Source organism: Dermacentor variabilis, chromosome 4 (genome assembly GCF_050947875.1).
Source record: "Dermacentor variabilis isolate Ectoservices chromosome 4, ASM5094787v1, whole genome shotgun sequence".
NCBI classification, from domain to species: Eukaryota; Metazoa; Arthropoda; class Arachnida; order Ixodida; family Ixodidae; genus Dermacentor; species Dermacentor variabilis.
Genome location: NC_134571.1, coordinates 176,085,548 through 176,101,795, shown reverse-complemented (window position 1 = coordinate 176,101,795; position 16,248 = coordinate 176,085,548). Strand labels below are relative to the sequence as shown.

Below are 16,248 nucleotides of genomic sequence, written 5' to 3'. Positions count from 1 at the left end.
GTTGAGGATCTGTTTTAGCGGCATTTATTTACTGTTCCGTCGCACACCGCCGCAATTTTCTACGGGACACCGAAGGCTAAGCAAGGGGAACCAATCGCCGGTGCCGGCGCTGCCCTCTTCACTCGGCTATATACTTTCACTGCGTTAGGTCGGCTCCACCGGAAGCCTATCCCCATGTGCATGCTACTCGCCTCTAGTCAGCCAGTTAGACAAGAAAATCAAGTCAAGGTGGGCAATGCTATTCGCCAAAAAGCAAAAAAAAAAATGCCGTCCTATAGACGAGGACTGCGTTTGAGTGGACTGTTGAAACAATGCTGTGGGTGCCCGCCGGGTACTTGCGTCGGCAGTTACGTAAAATTGACGTCAGGAGATTGCAATAGTTTTACGTTATAAGGCCCATAGTACGCCATTGGGAACATCAGCGGTAAGCCGTGTTTAGTGCAGAAACTATTATCCGCAGTAAATGTGCGAACCATACTTTTCACAACGTGAAGTTTACGAAGAACTATGAAGAAATTGGTGAGCGGCACATGTAGGGCTGACTTGTGTGTGGATTTGACTACGCAGTAGCCCTCGTCGTTTAGGAAGACGCATCACCTGTACGGCTGTCTCGATAACCCTACCTTAGACTGCGACGTACTTTAATGCCTTACCATGCACCTCAAGTTTGTTAAACCTGATTTTTCATTCTTCCTTGCATTGCGTTTTAGCAAAATCGCTCGACTGTTTTTCGAATTAACTGTTTTTTCAGCGAGGAGTCGTCTTCGAGCCAGCCATGCCTTACGCATTACATTCTTTAGTTCCCCGGCATTGGGCAATACTTCTTCCGTCAGCTTGAAGGTTAAGAATTTACGGTAATGCGATAATTGTGTGGACTCCTTCAATGTTCTTTTCGTGTAAGTGCAAAGTTTAGATTATTAAAACTTGAACTTGAATAATGATGTACATTTGTGCTTAGGCGGCAGACAAGAAAGTTGAAATGCAAGCTCGGATTTTACTTTCAGTCATTGCAAAGCACATTTTTCGGCCTCTGAGCATGTCTTTATGAACCAGTTGTTACGTGTCGATCTGGTATTAAGCTCATCTACCATGTCGTTGAGCTCCTCGTTTGCTTTTGATATGGACTGCCTTGTGCCATAAACAGAACAGGCATCATCCCTAATTTGGCAGATTCCGCTACTGTTCTGTTCAATGCTGCTGAGTTGTACTCGTAGTCTGTAACATCTTTTTTTCTATTTCCATAAGGCTAGCCACGGCATTCTTGATTGTCGTCTCATTATTGCCCACGAACTCTCCGAGTAATAAAAAAGGGTCCTCAGTCCTAGGACCAAGGTTGGCCTCGACATCAACAGCACAGTATGCCATGAAGTTAGCTGGCGCTTGCAAATTCGAAATAACGATTAGTGATATTGAGTACGTGTGACCAAGCAGCATCTTTGAGCTGCAAAACTTGCAAAAGCTTGCAAAACCTCACAGACGGATAGACAGACAGATGGACAGACGGACGGACAGACGGACAGACAGATAGATGGATGGACGGGCGGATGGATGGACGGATAGTTGGACAGACGGACGGACAGACAGTGTCATTAAAGAACATGTGAATTCCAAAATGCCCAAACAACGTCCTGCGACCGACGTCGCTAAGCTGTATGAGAAGACGCACTACCCAGTTGCCGCATGTTCGTCGTACTGGTTTGGGATTCTGGCTATCACAGGCGACGTGTCACATTACTCCTAAGCAGGGATTGACTTCTCCTTGGCCGGCCGATGTGTGTTGTCGCACGCTTTCTGGAGCCTGAAGATTGTGTTGCGCGATGTCGCCTAGCAAATAGCAAATACCACGCTTTTGTACAGATCGTAATGAAAGATGTCTCGTTGTGAAGATGTGTTGAAACAACAATAAAATATGTATTTGTTCCGATTATGGAATTTCGCTATTCCAACAAGCCGAAAAAGTGCCACTCACGGCAACTATCATGGTTCCAACTGCGCAAAATGTTCTCGTCATAGCAACGCGCTCTTGTTCGTAGGCGTGTTCGACGTATGGTTGCTCTTGGGGTCAGTCACGTGCAAGAGCACCAGCTGGCGGAACACAAAAAGAAAACTCGAAGCGTACTAGGGTACACTCCGGAAGCCGACCAAAAACAAAATTTTGAATAACGATAAACGTATACAAAACAATAACATCTAAAATTACAAGACAGAGAGACAAAAACAAGAAAGGGGCTGACAGATGGAAGAGCACACTGTGGTATAAAGTTTGTAAACAGGGATGAAGTGCCTCAGACAGGCTGGCCAACGTTTCGATAGGAGGACCTATCTTCGTCAAAGGCGGCCTCGTCATCCTCGGCGTGTCAGTAAGTTTGTAAACAGGGATGAAGTGCCTCAGACAGGCTGGCCAACGTTTCGATAGGAGGACCTATCTTCGTCAAAGGCGGCCTCGTCATCCTCGGCGTGTCAGTGACACGCCGAGGATGACGAGGCCGCCTTTGACGAAGATAGGTCCTCCTATCGAAACGTTGGCCAGCCTGTCTGAGGCACTTCATCCCTGTTTACAAACTTTATAAGACAGAGAGACAGAAACAACTTCATTTAGTCGCCTGCAGAACCACACCATGACTAAATGGCGCCGTAACGTGGGCTCTGACGTCTTCTCAGCGGGTGGTCTCTATTAAACTCCAGCGCGTGTTACTCCCGCCGTCCGTCGCCCTGAGGGGCAACGTTCCGTCGCTTTCGCTCGGCCTTTGTCTTTCAAGAGCCGCCGAGACCTGCTGAACTGCCCAGGTTTGGCTTTCGTGGTCGTGGCATTCCGCCGCAGCCGCGAGTCGCGGCGGAATTGTTGTACTTGACGAAGCTTCGTGGTGGAACTTGGTGCAATCCCATAGGATGTGCGTCAGGGTGGCCCCCTCCCGCTGGCATACGTGGCACAAATCACTCACATAATTTCGGGTACAGATGATTCGTTAACACTGGGGTGGGTAAGGAACCAGTTTGCAATTGCCTCAACAGCACCGCCTCCGCTCCGCTCAGCCCCGGGTGCGGGGGTGGAACAGTCCTTCGAGCCAGGCGGTGGAACTGTGTAAGTTCGTTGAACGTCGTCATGCGGTCCCTGGCACTACACCACGTTGGACGGTCGGTTGCAGTGGCGCGGTTGGTTAGCGCTCGCGCCACTGCGTGTGCCGTCTCGTTGTGGTTATCGTGCTTCGACGCATCGTTGCCCGCGGGCGCCAGGAACCACTTGATTTTAACATACCTATTCTCTCGTTGCAGGTCAGCCGAGCACAGAACGCGGACAGCCTCACCACACACTTTGCGCTTAGCATGATTCCGCACTGCACTTCGCGAATCACACAACACCGTCTGGCACCAGGGGTCGGCAATGGCCAGGACAATGGCCACCTCCTTCACCTGACAAGCCTCGCGGACCCGTAAGCTGTCCGCTGCCCTCGTCGCGCCAGACGACGCCACGGGGACGGTAGCTAGGAACGCCACGCTGTCTTCCTGGCATTCTGCCGCATCCACGATCCTTGCGTGCTTGTCCTTGGCGTGAAAGTCGAAGAGGGCCTTGGCCCTCGCCGCTCTTCTCTCTTTGTTAAACTGCGGGTTCATGTTTCTCGGGATGAAGTCTACCCGAATCCGGCGGCGGATCCCGTTCGGGACAGAAATGTCGCTACTCGCCTTTTTCGTCCCGGGCGTGAAGCCGAAGTATCGAAGTATGCGCTTGCCGGCTTCGGTCATAGAGAGCCGCTCCAGCTGGGCGGTCCGTAGCGCTTGCGCAATTTTCTCGAGGGTATTGTGTACCCCCAGGCTCAGGAGCTTGTTGGTGTTCGTACACTCGAATAGTACGAGTGCCACCTTGTAAGCTCGGCGTATCAGGGCGTTGATCTTATGCTTTTCGCACTGCATCCAGTTGTGGAAGGCTGCAACGTAGGTGACGTGGCTGATTACGAAGGAGTGCACAAGCCGAATCAAGCTTTCCTCCTTCATCTCGGCCTTGCGGTTGGCGACCCATCTCATGAGACGTATTGCGTTGATAATTTTGGCTGTAAGGCGGGAAATGGTCTCGCGGTTGCCCCGTCGCTTGTCTATAATCATGGCGAGCACCTGGATTTTGTCGACCTCCGGGATCACTTGGCCGTTCCTCGTCATGATCTTGATGGACTCGTAATCCCTCGGTTCGCTCTTGTTACGTCTGACGTACTTCGGTGCTAACACTAGCAGTTCTGACTTGCTCGGTGATCAGATCAAACCGGACCCGTTCAGCTGGTCTTCGATCGCGTCGACGGCTTCTTACAGCGTGCTCTCAATGTGGTCATCGCTGCCTCCCGGAATCCACAGCGTGATGTCATCGGCGTAGATGGTGTGCCGAACGCCCTCGACGCGAGAGAGTCGCTTGGCCACCGCGATCATAACGAGGTTGAATAACAACGGCGAGATGACCGAGCCCTCGGGGGTCCCGACATTGCCAAGCCTCTTCTCTTGCAGCCGTAGATCACCGGCGCAGAGCTCGGTAGTCTGCCCCGTCAGAAAGGCCTTGATGTAATTGTACGCTCTTGCACCCATGTTCAGTCTGCACACCTGGGCTAGGATCGCAGAGTGCTTCACCTTGTCGAAGGCGCTCTGCAGGTCCAGCCCCAGAATGGCCTTGTTGTTTTTCGTTAGGGTGTCATCGTCAATGATATCTTTCTTCAACAGAATCATCGCGTCTTCGGTTTCGAGGGACCGCCGAAACGCGATGTGCGTGCTGGGGTATAGTCCCGACTCCTCCAGGTAATCCTGCCACCTACACATGAGGACGGGCTCCAACAGCTTGCCCACGCAGGAGGTGAGCTAGATGGGCCGGACGTTGTCCGTGTTCGGCGGCTTGCCTGGCTTGGGGATGAGGATGCTCTTGGCAGTCTTCCACTGCTGGGGCAGTGACCCAGCCCTCCAGCCCTTGTAATAACCGCTGAGGTTTTCGATGGCCACATCGCTGAGGTTCTTGGGCGCTCTGTTCGAGATGTGATCCGGGCCGGTCGCCTGTCATTTGCTTTTGAAATGAAACCATACAGTGCGCAAGAGTATCAGCGTCTCATAATCTGAACCAAGGTAAACATATGAAATCTGCTCGGTTCACCGGAACTATAGCGCAGGTCGTGCCTAAGAAAAAACGACATATTCTGAAAAACATCATGTCAATGCGCTGGCACACGTGCTTATACGATGTAATATTGTTACACAATGATGAAAGAAGAGAGAGAGGAAGAACAAGATCGCGAGACGCTGGCTGCGGCCCGTTGTTCCTAGTCAGCAATTTTAACCCCATTGGCTCCTATTGTATATACATTGCAAATATAGTCTTGTAATCCCAACATCCCCATGTAAAAGCTGCTTTACAGCTGATGCTATCATCAAAGAGTGCCAAACATTCGAGCAGGCCAAAAGCCGACGAGTCTTGCACCCATTCACCAGGCTTCCCAATACTGCCGCAACGTCCACGTGTGAAGATCAGCCCGCGCAGCAGCATGCGCCCCCATCAGAGGACGTGGTGCGAATCCTTCGACGTGAACTGGACGTGATGGCACCCGCAGCTTTCAGTTCGCGTAGCCCTGACGCTAGCCCTTTTTCAGTTTCCCTCGTGCAAGCCATCATTCGAAAGGAACTTGAAAACTTTGGCCTACATTCTGGCTCTGCTGTCACCAACCCTAGAGCCAACGAACGCCCTTCTACTATTTTCAGTCCTCCCCGACGCTTCTCTCCGCGTTATCGCAACCCGACTGAGTGGAGCACCACAAACCACCAGCCGATATGTTTCACCTGTCGCCGCAACGGTCATGTCGCGAGATACTGTCGCAACTCGTGGCTCTCAACACCTCGCACGCCGACCAACCTGAGCGGCTTAATGGAAATGCTCGCAATGTTTCGCCTGCCGCCGAGTCTAACAGCGCCGACAACTCTGCCAGGAGAACATGGTACAGTCGCTCACAATTGCCGCGCGGACGCCAGCCTCACTCACTGAAAACACGTCGCCCATCTTCCCGTTCGCCGCAGCCACGTCGCCTTTCGTCCTCTGTGTCTTTTGGCCACGCACTTTCGGAAAGCTAAGCAATGCAACCCTCGAAGGTGGTGCTACTTTTCCCACTGCTGAAGCAAATTCTCTGTCTGTGCCCACCAAAAGAAGTGTAATTGACGTTCAAATAGACGGCTTACATGTCCAAGCACTCGTCGAAACTGGAGCCCACGTATCTGTGATGAGTGCTAGCCTACGTAGACGTTTAAAGAAGGTCCTAACCCCAGCAGTTGCCCGAGTGCTTCGTGTGGCCAACAGCGGCGTGCTGGTTGTACTTGGAATGTGTACTGCGCGCATTAGTATAGCCGGCCGCCCTACCTATATTCTCTTTGCTGTGATCGCCAACTGCCCTCACGACATTATCCTTGAATTGGACTTTATATTCCATAATTCCGCTCTCATCGACTGCGCAACGGGCGTTCTTCAGTTGGGACTGCCTCAAGTTGCCGAAGCTACAACCACCACTCCACCGTTTTTGTGTTCGCTTCAAGATGTACGTCTGTCACCTGAGGCAGCCACTTACGTCGCTGTGACCGCACAGCCGTTGATTCCCGACGATGAATATGTCCTTCGCCCCATCATCGACGTGCTTTTCAACCGGAACGTTGCTCTTCCGCCTTGCGCTGGTGACGATTACTGATAACAACGTCGTTCTTCTGCTTCTTAATTTCAGCCTGTGCCCTCAAATGCTTCCAACCGGCATGTTCTGGGCCAGCGTTTCTAATACCTCCGAATTAGACATTGAAAGTCTGAATACCGATAGCGGTTTCTTAGCACCAATTGTAGCTCACAGCTCTGATTCCTTTACTGATGACTTGGCGAAGATTACTGCACCTGACCCCACCTCTGCACAGGCCACGGACATATGTCTCTACCTCGAATCGTACCTTGACATCTTTGATTTCGACGACAAGCCTTTAGCACAAGCATCTGTTGTTCAACACCGTATCAACAATGGAGACACGAATCCTATTCGTCGGCGTCCCTATCATGCATCGCATGTTGGACGTTGAGTCATTCAATCGGAAGTGGACAAAATGCTCCGAAAAGGGGTCATCAAGCCATAAGCTAGCTCTTGGGCTTCGCCTGTCGTCCTTGTGAAAAAGAAAGACCGTACCTGGCGTTTTTGCTTCGATTATCGCCACCTAAACAATATCACGCAAAGAGACGTCTATCCACTACCACGCATGGATGACACCTTCGAATGCTTGCACAGAGCTAAGTACTTGTCGTCCATCGATCCATCGATCTTCGATCCGGCTACTGGCAGATTTCGGTTGAAATGGACCCCGACAAGATGGCCTTCGGAACGCCGGACGGCTTATATCAGTTCAAAGTCATGGCCTTTGGCCTAGGCAATGCTCCTGCGACATTTTAACGTATGATGTACTTTCTTTAGCGAGTCCCCCTGTCTATGATACCTTAACGACATTATTGCTTTTTCTCCCACGTTCAGCAGCCACCTTACGCGACTTGCTGCCATTCTTGCGGTCTTCCGAAAAGCCGGCCTCCAAATTAACTCCACGAAGTATCAATTCGGGCGCCGGCAGATTACAGTGTTAGGCACCGCGTTGATGCATCCGGCGCCCAACCAGATCCCGAAAAGGTTCGCGCCGTACGCAGTTTCCCTGTACCATGTTCTGCTTCTGACGTGCGCTGCTTTGTCGGCCTGTGTTCTTACTTTCGCCGTTTTGTCAAACACTTCGCCGACGTTTCTCGGCCTTTGACAGATCTTCTAAAGAACACGCCGTTCTCATGGGGCCCAGAGCAAGCTTACATGTTCACCACTCTCATCGGGTTTCTGACCACCCCTCCCATACTTGCCTACTTTGATCCATCGGCACCGACCGAAGTCTACACTGACGCAAGCGGCCACGGCATCGGCGCTGTTCTTGCCCAACAGGGGAATGGTACCGAGTGCATGATAGCTTACGCCAGCCGCCTGCTGTTACCTGCTGAGAGAAATTACTCCCTCACCGAGCGGGAGTGCTTGGCTTTAATTTCGGCTGTCGCCAAGTGCCGGCCATACTTGTACGGCCGCACGCCTTCGGTCGTTACAGCCCACAACGCCCTCTACTGGTTGTCTTCCCTCCGGGACCCCACAGGACGGCTTGGTCGCTGCGCTTTGCGGCTACATCATCATCATCATCATCGGCCTGGTTATGCCCACTGCGGGGCAAAGGCCTCTCCCATACTTCTCCAACTACCCCGGTCATGTAGTAATTGTGGCCATGTTGTCCCTGCAAACTTCTTAATCTCATCCACCCACCTAACTTTCTTCCACCCTCTGCTACGCTTCCCTTCCCTTGGAATCCACTCCGTAACTCTTAATGACCATCGGTTATCTTCCCTCCTCATTACGTGTCTTGCCCATGCCCATTTCTTTTTCTTGATTTCAACTAAGATATCATTACCTCGCGTTTGTTCCCTCACCCAATCTGCTCTTTTCTTATCCCTTAACGTTACACTTATCATTCTTCTTTCCATATCTCGTTGCGTCGTCCTCAATTTAAGTAGAACCCTTTTCGTAAGCCTCCAGGTTTGTGCCCCATACGTGAGTACTGGTAAGACACAGCTGTTATAAACTTTTCTCTTGAGGGATAATGGCAACCTGCTGTTCATGATCTGAGAATGTCTGCCAAACGCACCCCAGCCCATTCTTATTCTTCTGATTATTTCAGTCTCATGATCCGAATCCGCAGCTGTAGCCGCAGATTGCGGCTACAGGAATTTTTATTTGTAGGCAACTATAAGTCTGGACGTCTGCACAAGGACGCTGACTGCCTCTCGCGTCACCCAGTGGATGCTCGCGATCCTGTTGGGCACGATCCGGTGAGCTGCGTGATAGCTTTGACTGACATGACCGTCATGCACCCTGAACAACAACACGACGCATCCTTAATGTCCATCATCGCCGGAGTGCAATCTGGCAGCACCGACGGCACGTGTGGCATGTTCGTGCGGCATGACGGCATCCTCTACCGCCGCAATATCAACCCTGATGGCCCTGAGTTGCTCCTTATCCTTCCTCATCATCTGCGATGCGTCGTTCTCGAACTTCACGATGCACCGACGGTGGAACACCTGGGAGTTTTGCGTACATACGACCGCCTACGACGCCAGTTCTTCTGGCCGGGTCTCTAGCGCTCTGTGAGTCGTTCTGTCGTTACTTTCGAGTTGTGTCAGCGCCGGAAGAAACCTCCCCTGCCACCTGTCGGCCGACTCCATCCAATTGAAGTTCTCTCTGAACCATTCTTTCGCGTACGCCTTGACCTGCTTGGCCCTTTTCCGACGACTACTAGAGGAAATAAGTGGATCACTGTTGCTACTGATTACGCGACAAGCTACGCGATAAGAAAGGCTTTTTCTTGCGCAACTGACGTCGCCGATTTTCTCGTTCACGACGTCATTCTCCACAGAGTGCTCCTCAACAGCTATTTACAGTCAGCGGCCGCTCGTTCTTGTCTCGAGTTGTGGACGTCCTCCTCCGCTCTTGTGTGACTGAGCACAAGCTGTCCACCGCCTACCGCCCACAAACGAACGGTCTTAGGGTACGTCTCAACCGAACACTCACAGAGATGCTATCGATGTGCGTTTCCAACGATCACCGCGATTGGGACGCCACACTGGACTACGTGGCATTCGCGAATAACTCGTCGCGGCATGACGCCGCAGGATATTCACCCTTTTATCTTTTGTATGGTCGCGACCCCACTTTGCCCTTTGGCACCATCCTACGTTCTGTGTCCCGGGTTGCCACTGAGTACGGTCGGGAAGTCATCGATCGCGCTCACATGGCGCGTTAAGTCGCCCGATCTCGCTTATTAGCCTCGCAGCATCTGCAAAAAGAGCGTTACGACCGGGGCCATCGTGGTGTTCAGTTCATCCCAGGCACCTGGGTGCTGCTTTGTTCACCATGTCGTCATGTCGGTCTTTACCAGAAGCTTCTCTCTGTGTACACAGGGCCATATGAAGTCTTACGTCAAGTTGACGACGTCAATTATGAAATAGCGCCTCTACAGTTTCATCTATCCTCAGGTCCGCCGCCTATTGACGTCGTGCACGTTTAGCGGCTGAAACCACACTTCGCTCGCCGTTCTTCGCCTGCCATGTGCCTACACGACGCTTCACCACACGGGGGGTACTGTTACGGAAGGATGAACGAAGAGAGAGAGGAAGAAGATCGCGAGGCGCTGGCTGCTGCGTGTTGTTCCTAGTCAGCCATTTTTAACTCCATTGGCTCTTCTTTTACATACATTGTAAATATATCCTTGTACGCCCAATATCCCCGTAACAATATATTTATTAATAGGACTCCTCAAATTATTTGCTGCCGCTACATCTCACCCATTATCAGCAAGTAATCTGTGCTTCATCAGTGGCGAAGCACGTTGCCTACGACTTTACCGGCCGTAAATTCATAGCCTGGCTAAACTATCGTCGTCAGCGTCTTCTACGTGAGGTAAAGCGGTCACACCGCTCCGAGCACAGCGGCACACAGGTTTGTTTTCGACCTCAAGGATCGCATTGAGAACACGTTTGATTTATAACCACGTGCTGACTGCGATGGTTACATACAGTAGCCCAATTTGGGGAGAATTCAATTTATGGCTGAATTAGAGGAGCAATTAAGGCTAATCACCACTTTCTAAAACTGGCACACCGCAACATAGAAAACAACAAGCCGAGCTGGCCCAGAGAAAGAACAGAGGGCTGACTGCCAACTCGTTTATTGGTAGGTTGCCCGAAATATATAGCTACAAGAAAGCATCACGCAATGTCGTGGGGACACTTCACAAAACGTCACACCGAGAGAAGACTACCCCATCATGAGTCACAGAATGCGCAATTCTGTCATGGATGATTAAACTGATCAAGAAATCTTTGTGTGACCATAGACACAAAGATGGCGCGCTAACACAGATGCTGTCAGCCCTTGCTATGAGATCAGCTGCAATAATCTCCCGCGTAAGTTTTGATCGGTGCTGTTCTAAGACTTCACACCGATAAAAATTCGGCTTACATCCAAACTGAAGTGACTAGCGCAAGAATGGACACAAGACACTAAAAACGCGACAAAGACAAGCCAGTTGCCATGGAATACCAACTAGTCCATCTCACACCCTGCTTCAGTAACACCCACAGTCGCGACAGTGGAGAGTTTTAGGTTAGGGGACGCAAGCGGCTTCCGCGCGCAAGAACTAGGGGCGACGGTACTGCGCATACGCAGACCCAGACGTAGGGCTCTGCGCATGCGCAGTGCCGTGGCCCCTAGTTCTTGCGTACGCAATCCGCTTGCGTCCCCTAATCGAAAATATTCTAGTGAATTTCTTATTGTCCCTGTATAGTTAGGTGCACATTGTAATCATGTAGCGACCAGTTTGGCCTACACATCTCTTCCCACATGATAGTGAAATTGAATAAACAGCCCCAAACGTAAGGTCCGAAACACTTCTTCTACATGATCGAACAGACTGTGGAACGCTTATATTGCGGAGTTACGGCCGTACAGATCCTGCGTAGGTTGTCCAGCGCGGAAAACACTACTTCCATGCTACCCCTGCGGTCAATTATTTTTAGGCTGTGAGAGACGGTATGCAAAGATGGTATGACTACCGGCCTTTTTCGTTAATTATTTGTTTATTGTGCTTCTGTGTTACGGCACGTCATTATCTGTCTTAATACGTTTACAGCTATAGCTGACAGTAGTGTAGCCGCGTGTCAGGCCAACAAAAGTCGATCAACTTGACCTGCGAGACAGTGCTACATGGCATGATGACAGGATTACGTGAGGGCAATATTAAGACAAAGCTTACTGATGATTCGCCTAACCAACGTAGAATGGGCTTAGTCAAATGATCAACAACAGCCACAGAAGCTGACACACAACACATTCTGACCAGTTGTCAATGCTTTTCAGAGTAAACAAAAGGGAACGCTTAATCTGAGTTGACAAAGCTATTATAGAGATGTGAGAACATGGGGGTGGTGTCACTGCTGTTTGCTATTTGGGTGTCGTGTTTCCAAAACTGCAGCCTGTGAAAATTGTAGTGCGCTGCAACAAGCGTGCAGAGCAAGAAGGCCAACCTGCTTTGACCGTAATTTTGGCCCTGCCTTTCATATCGCCACGCAATGTACGCAGTCTCCAGCGCAGAACTCTTCACCATCTCTGCCACATTGAGTGCTGCAGTAGTGCTAAATTTACCTATTGAGGCACAGACCGTGAAAAATTCTGCAACTTCCACTACTCTACGCGTAGGTGCTTCACTGGCGAGGAAGTGAAGCTGCCTGGTGAACGGCGTGGCATGCACACGGGCTCTCTATCGGGCTCTGGCAGGCGTGCTCTCTCTTCTGGAGAGCAGCCGATCAGCTCTGGCGGCCAGTTCACTAAGACTGACTCCACTAGCGAGGGCAAGATGGCTTCTGCGCTTTCATCCGACGGGTACGTCACACCTGGGGTTTCAACCCTGTCGTGCAAAACTAGAACTGCATACTCTCGATCGGTAATTTTCTGGGACACTTGAAGCTCTGCGTGACGCGGCGTGTGACGTGACGCATTGATGGAGCAGCGGACATTCTGCCCTGCTGCTTAGCCAAGTAACACTCACTGAAAATGATATACACAAAAGTACTAGATGACGGAATACGCTCTATATACTGCATGCTCTTGCATAACGAAAAACTGGTGAAAGGTTCAGAAATGCTCCGTTGGAGAGAAGTACCTTGCGCGAATAGCTCCTTGCTAAGATCTAGTTTGCATGCATGTTTTTGTAGTCAAAGTATTCAGTGAAGTTGCTGCGCTGGTAATTGTACGGAGGCTACATGCCCATTCGCACCATCGACGCCGCCGTTGTCGTGTTGTCCTGCTGACGGCCCATGCACGGTTCGCGGGCGTTGGGTTAGAGGCTCTTGAGTATTGATCAAGCAAAAAGTTAGGAGGGAGCATCACACAACGCGATTGAAGCGAAGCCTCTCGGCCCAACACGTGACCACCCGTCAAAGTGCGCGGTTGGTTTTAGTGTGTCCGTTCTGCCGGCAGAGCCACGGCAGGGCAGCCGAATGAGCGCGCACCCAATAAAAACTACTTACATAGCTACTTGGAACCGAACATCTCACCAAACTCAATTTTCGCTCCGTGAACTCGACGCAAGAGGTAGCGTGTTGGGCCGCCAGCGAGAAAAAGAACTGGCTTCACGGAGCGTTCGCATGCCATGGCTGGCTACGTGACGTAATGCTCTCTTCTAACTTTTTCCTACCTTCGTGCTTTTGTGGCGCCCGTCGGGCATTTGGCAGCAAAAAACGACGAAGTGGACGCACCGTCAAAGCTATGCTCACTCGCCTCGTTGACAAAGCAAGCGATGCGTTCTGTCTGCTGCTTGCACTGCTGTGGGAACAGTGAACGTGAACTATAAGGTTATTTGGCATTGCTGACTAGCGTTCCCCGTCGGTCTCATCTCGTACACCATCGACGCTTGCACTGACGGCGCTCTCCAGCAACCCCAGCTTCGTGACACGCCTAGTCAGGCCGCTGTTCCTTCTGCCGAGCGGCAGTTGCCTTGGGTGTTTCGCCGCGTCAACGCATCGCACCTGCATATATGGAACGCTGTCCGAGAACTCAAGAGAAACGCCGAGTTATGCTATCCCTGCCAACGCCTCGCGAAACTCCCAAAGATTTTATTCTAAATCCAGTGGCGTATCAAGTATTTATCGAGGGCAAACCTGCGAACCATCTGACCTTCTGTTTCTGTCTTTATATTTATATATAGAAATTTTCGAATTACTATTGCATTACGACAGACAGCATGCCAATGCGTCTGTCAGTTAATATTGCTGCAAGAGCAATAGGCAAGCAGTCAGTTCTAAGCGAACGGCTGTTTTCTTTTAGTTTCTGCAGCAGCTACCCCGCACACTTCTTTTTCCTCGGCTTCTAGCGTAACTAGCGCGTGCCATTATCCCTCCCCCCCAAAAGAAAGAACAAAAAGAAGAGAGACTACTTCTCCATGCGACTAGACGAAAGTAAGCATCTTCTCCCCCCCCCCCCCCCAAAAAAAAAATGTTGGGGAGATGTTTAATGCCACAAGGAGAAAAATAAAAGAAACGAGAAAGACAACGGACGTGACGACAGGGAGTGCACCACAAAGCTTGGGGATGGGAGTCAGCGCCAGTGGTAGGACTTCAACCTGGCAACGTAAACAATGTCAGAGAAACGTGGTCTCACGGGAGTGGTGCGAAGTTTCTGCTGGAATAACTTCACAGTTGACAGGACTTAGATGATGCAAGACTATGTAGGGTCCGAAGTATCGGCTCAATAATTTTTTTAGCGGCCTCGTAGACGTATAGGGGGCCAAACCCATACAAGATCTCCCGGGTTGTATGTGACGTCTCGCTGGCGTATGTTGTATCGACGAGCATCTTGACTTTGTCAGATAGAATTCATTGCCGTACAATGTGCCGCGCTGCTTCTGCACGCTGAACAAAGGCGTTTGTATCTGGTGTGGTAGGTTGAGACGAAGTGGGTGGGAGCATCATGTCGAGAATAGTGGTGACGTCGCGTCCGTAGACGAAACGAAAAGGATTAAACCCGGTGGCTTCTTGAAGCGCAGGGTTATATGCGAATGTCACATAATGGAGCAGTTCATTCCAATTTTTATTATCCGTGGCGACATATATAGAAAGCATATCCGTAATCGTTTTGTTGAGACGTTCTGTTAACCGTTAGTCTGCGTGTGGTACGCAGTTGCCGTATGGTGCGTTGTTCCACTCAGTTGCAGAATATCTAGGACCAACTGGGCGGTGGAGGCCGTACCATGGTCTGTGATGACGACAGCGGGAGCACCATGTCGCCGGACAATATTTTGACTAAGAATTTGGCTGCATCTGAAGCAGTAGCTCGCTGAATGGCTTGTGCCTCACAGTATCGACTGAGGTAATCGGTGACGACAACTATCCAGCGGTTACCAGCGGAAGGCTTGGGAAATGGGCCGAGTAAATCCATTCTACTTGTTCAAAAGCTGAGCAAGGATGTCGTATAGGCTCAAGCAGATCGGTTGGTTTGAGTAGTGGAACTTTGCAACGCTGACAATCTCGACAACTTCTGACGTACTGCATCACGGTTTTTGTGAGTTTTCTCCAGTAGTTCTTCTGCTTGATCCTTGCCAGAGTACGCGTGAAACCAAGATGCCCGGACGTTGGTTTGTCGTCGAATGCACGTAGAACGTCGTCGAGGAGAGGAAATGGAAACAACGAGCAGGAAAACGATTGCCGTAGGGCGAAAGTTCCGCTTGTAAAGAATGTCGCCGCGCGGGCAGAAAGAGGGCAAGTGACGTGAGAACTGCTGCGGGGGTTGTGGGTGGCTTCCTTCAAAGTAGTCAATCAAGGGCTGGAGCTCGGAATCTTGGCGTTGCTGTTGAGCTAGGTTTAAAGACGGAAGAGTGCAAAGAAAACCAGAGGCGTCGTCAGTATGTAGTGGTGAGGTTCGACGGGGGCGCGGGAAAGACAGTCGGCATCCGTGTGTTTCTAGCCAGACTTATATGCGATTTTCACATTAAATTCCTGCAACCGAAGGCTCCATTTTGCGAGATGGCCTGCAGGATACTTGAGATACGCCAGCCATCCGATAGATTATGGTCGCTGACGACGCGGAAGGGGCGTCCGTACAAGTATGGGCTGAACATCTGGATAGCCCATACATCTGGCAGACATTCCTTTTCAGTTGTTGAGTAGTTTTTTCAGCAGCAGACAACGTTCGCCTGGCATACGCAGCAACGCGTTCAACACCAGCCTAAAACTGTACGAGTGTCGCTCCGAGACCAACGTTACTAGCATCAGTATGGACTTCTGTGTCCGCCTGGGTGTTAAAGGTGACCACGGATCGGTGGTGTCTGTAGACGTCGCTGAAGGTCCTGGACGGCATCAGATTGTGCCGGGCCCCAAACAAACGTGACGTCGTTCTTGATGAGTCGTTGCAAAGGTTCGACGATCTCACAAAAATTGGGCACAAAGCAGAGGTAATACTCACAAAGCCGTAAAAATTGGCGGACATTGTGCTTTGTCTTCGGTATCGCGAACACAGCAACTGCCATGGCTTTGTCATAGTCAGGGCGCACACCGGTGCTGCTGACAAAATGACCTATATATATATTATCGGCGTCAACACGGTGAAGTATGGAATAAGGCGACAAACTAGAAGTGCGCGC

The 16,248-nt window shown here is 50.8% G+C and overlaps 1 protein-coding gene across 1 annotated transcript in view; it reads left to right on the top strand.

Annotated features, from left to right (window-relative positions):
* The window catches only part of LOC142578432 (high-affinity choline transporter 1-like), a 164,995-nt gene that overhangs the window by 132,492 nt on the left and 16,255 nt on the right, over nucleotides 1–16,248 (top strand). The window contains exon 10 of the mRNA XM_075687818.1: nucleotides 12,312–12,494. Within this exon, the coding sequence (XP_075543933.1) occupies nucleotides 12,312–12,494 (183 nt within the window). The remainder of the gene's footprint in view (nucleotides 1–12,311; nucleotides 12,495–16,248) is intronic.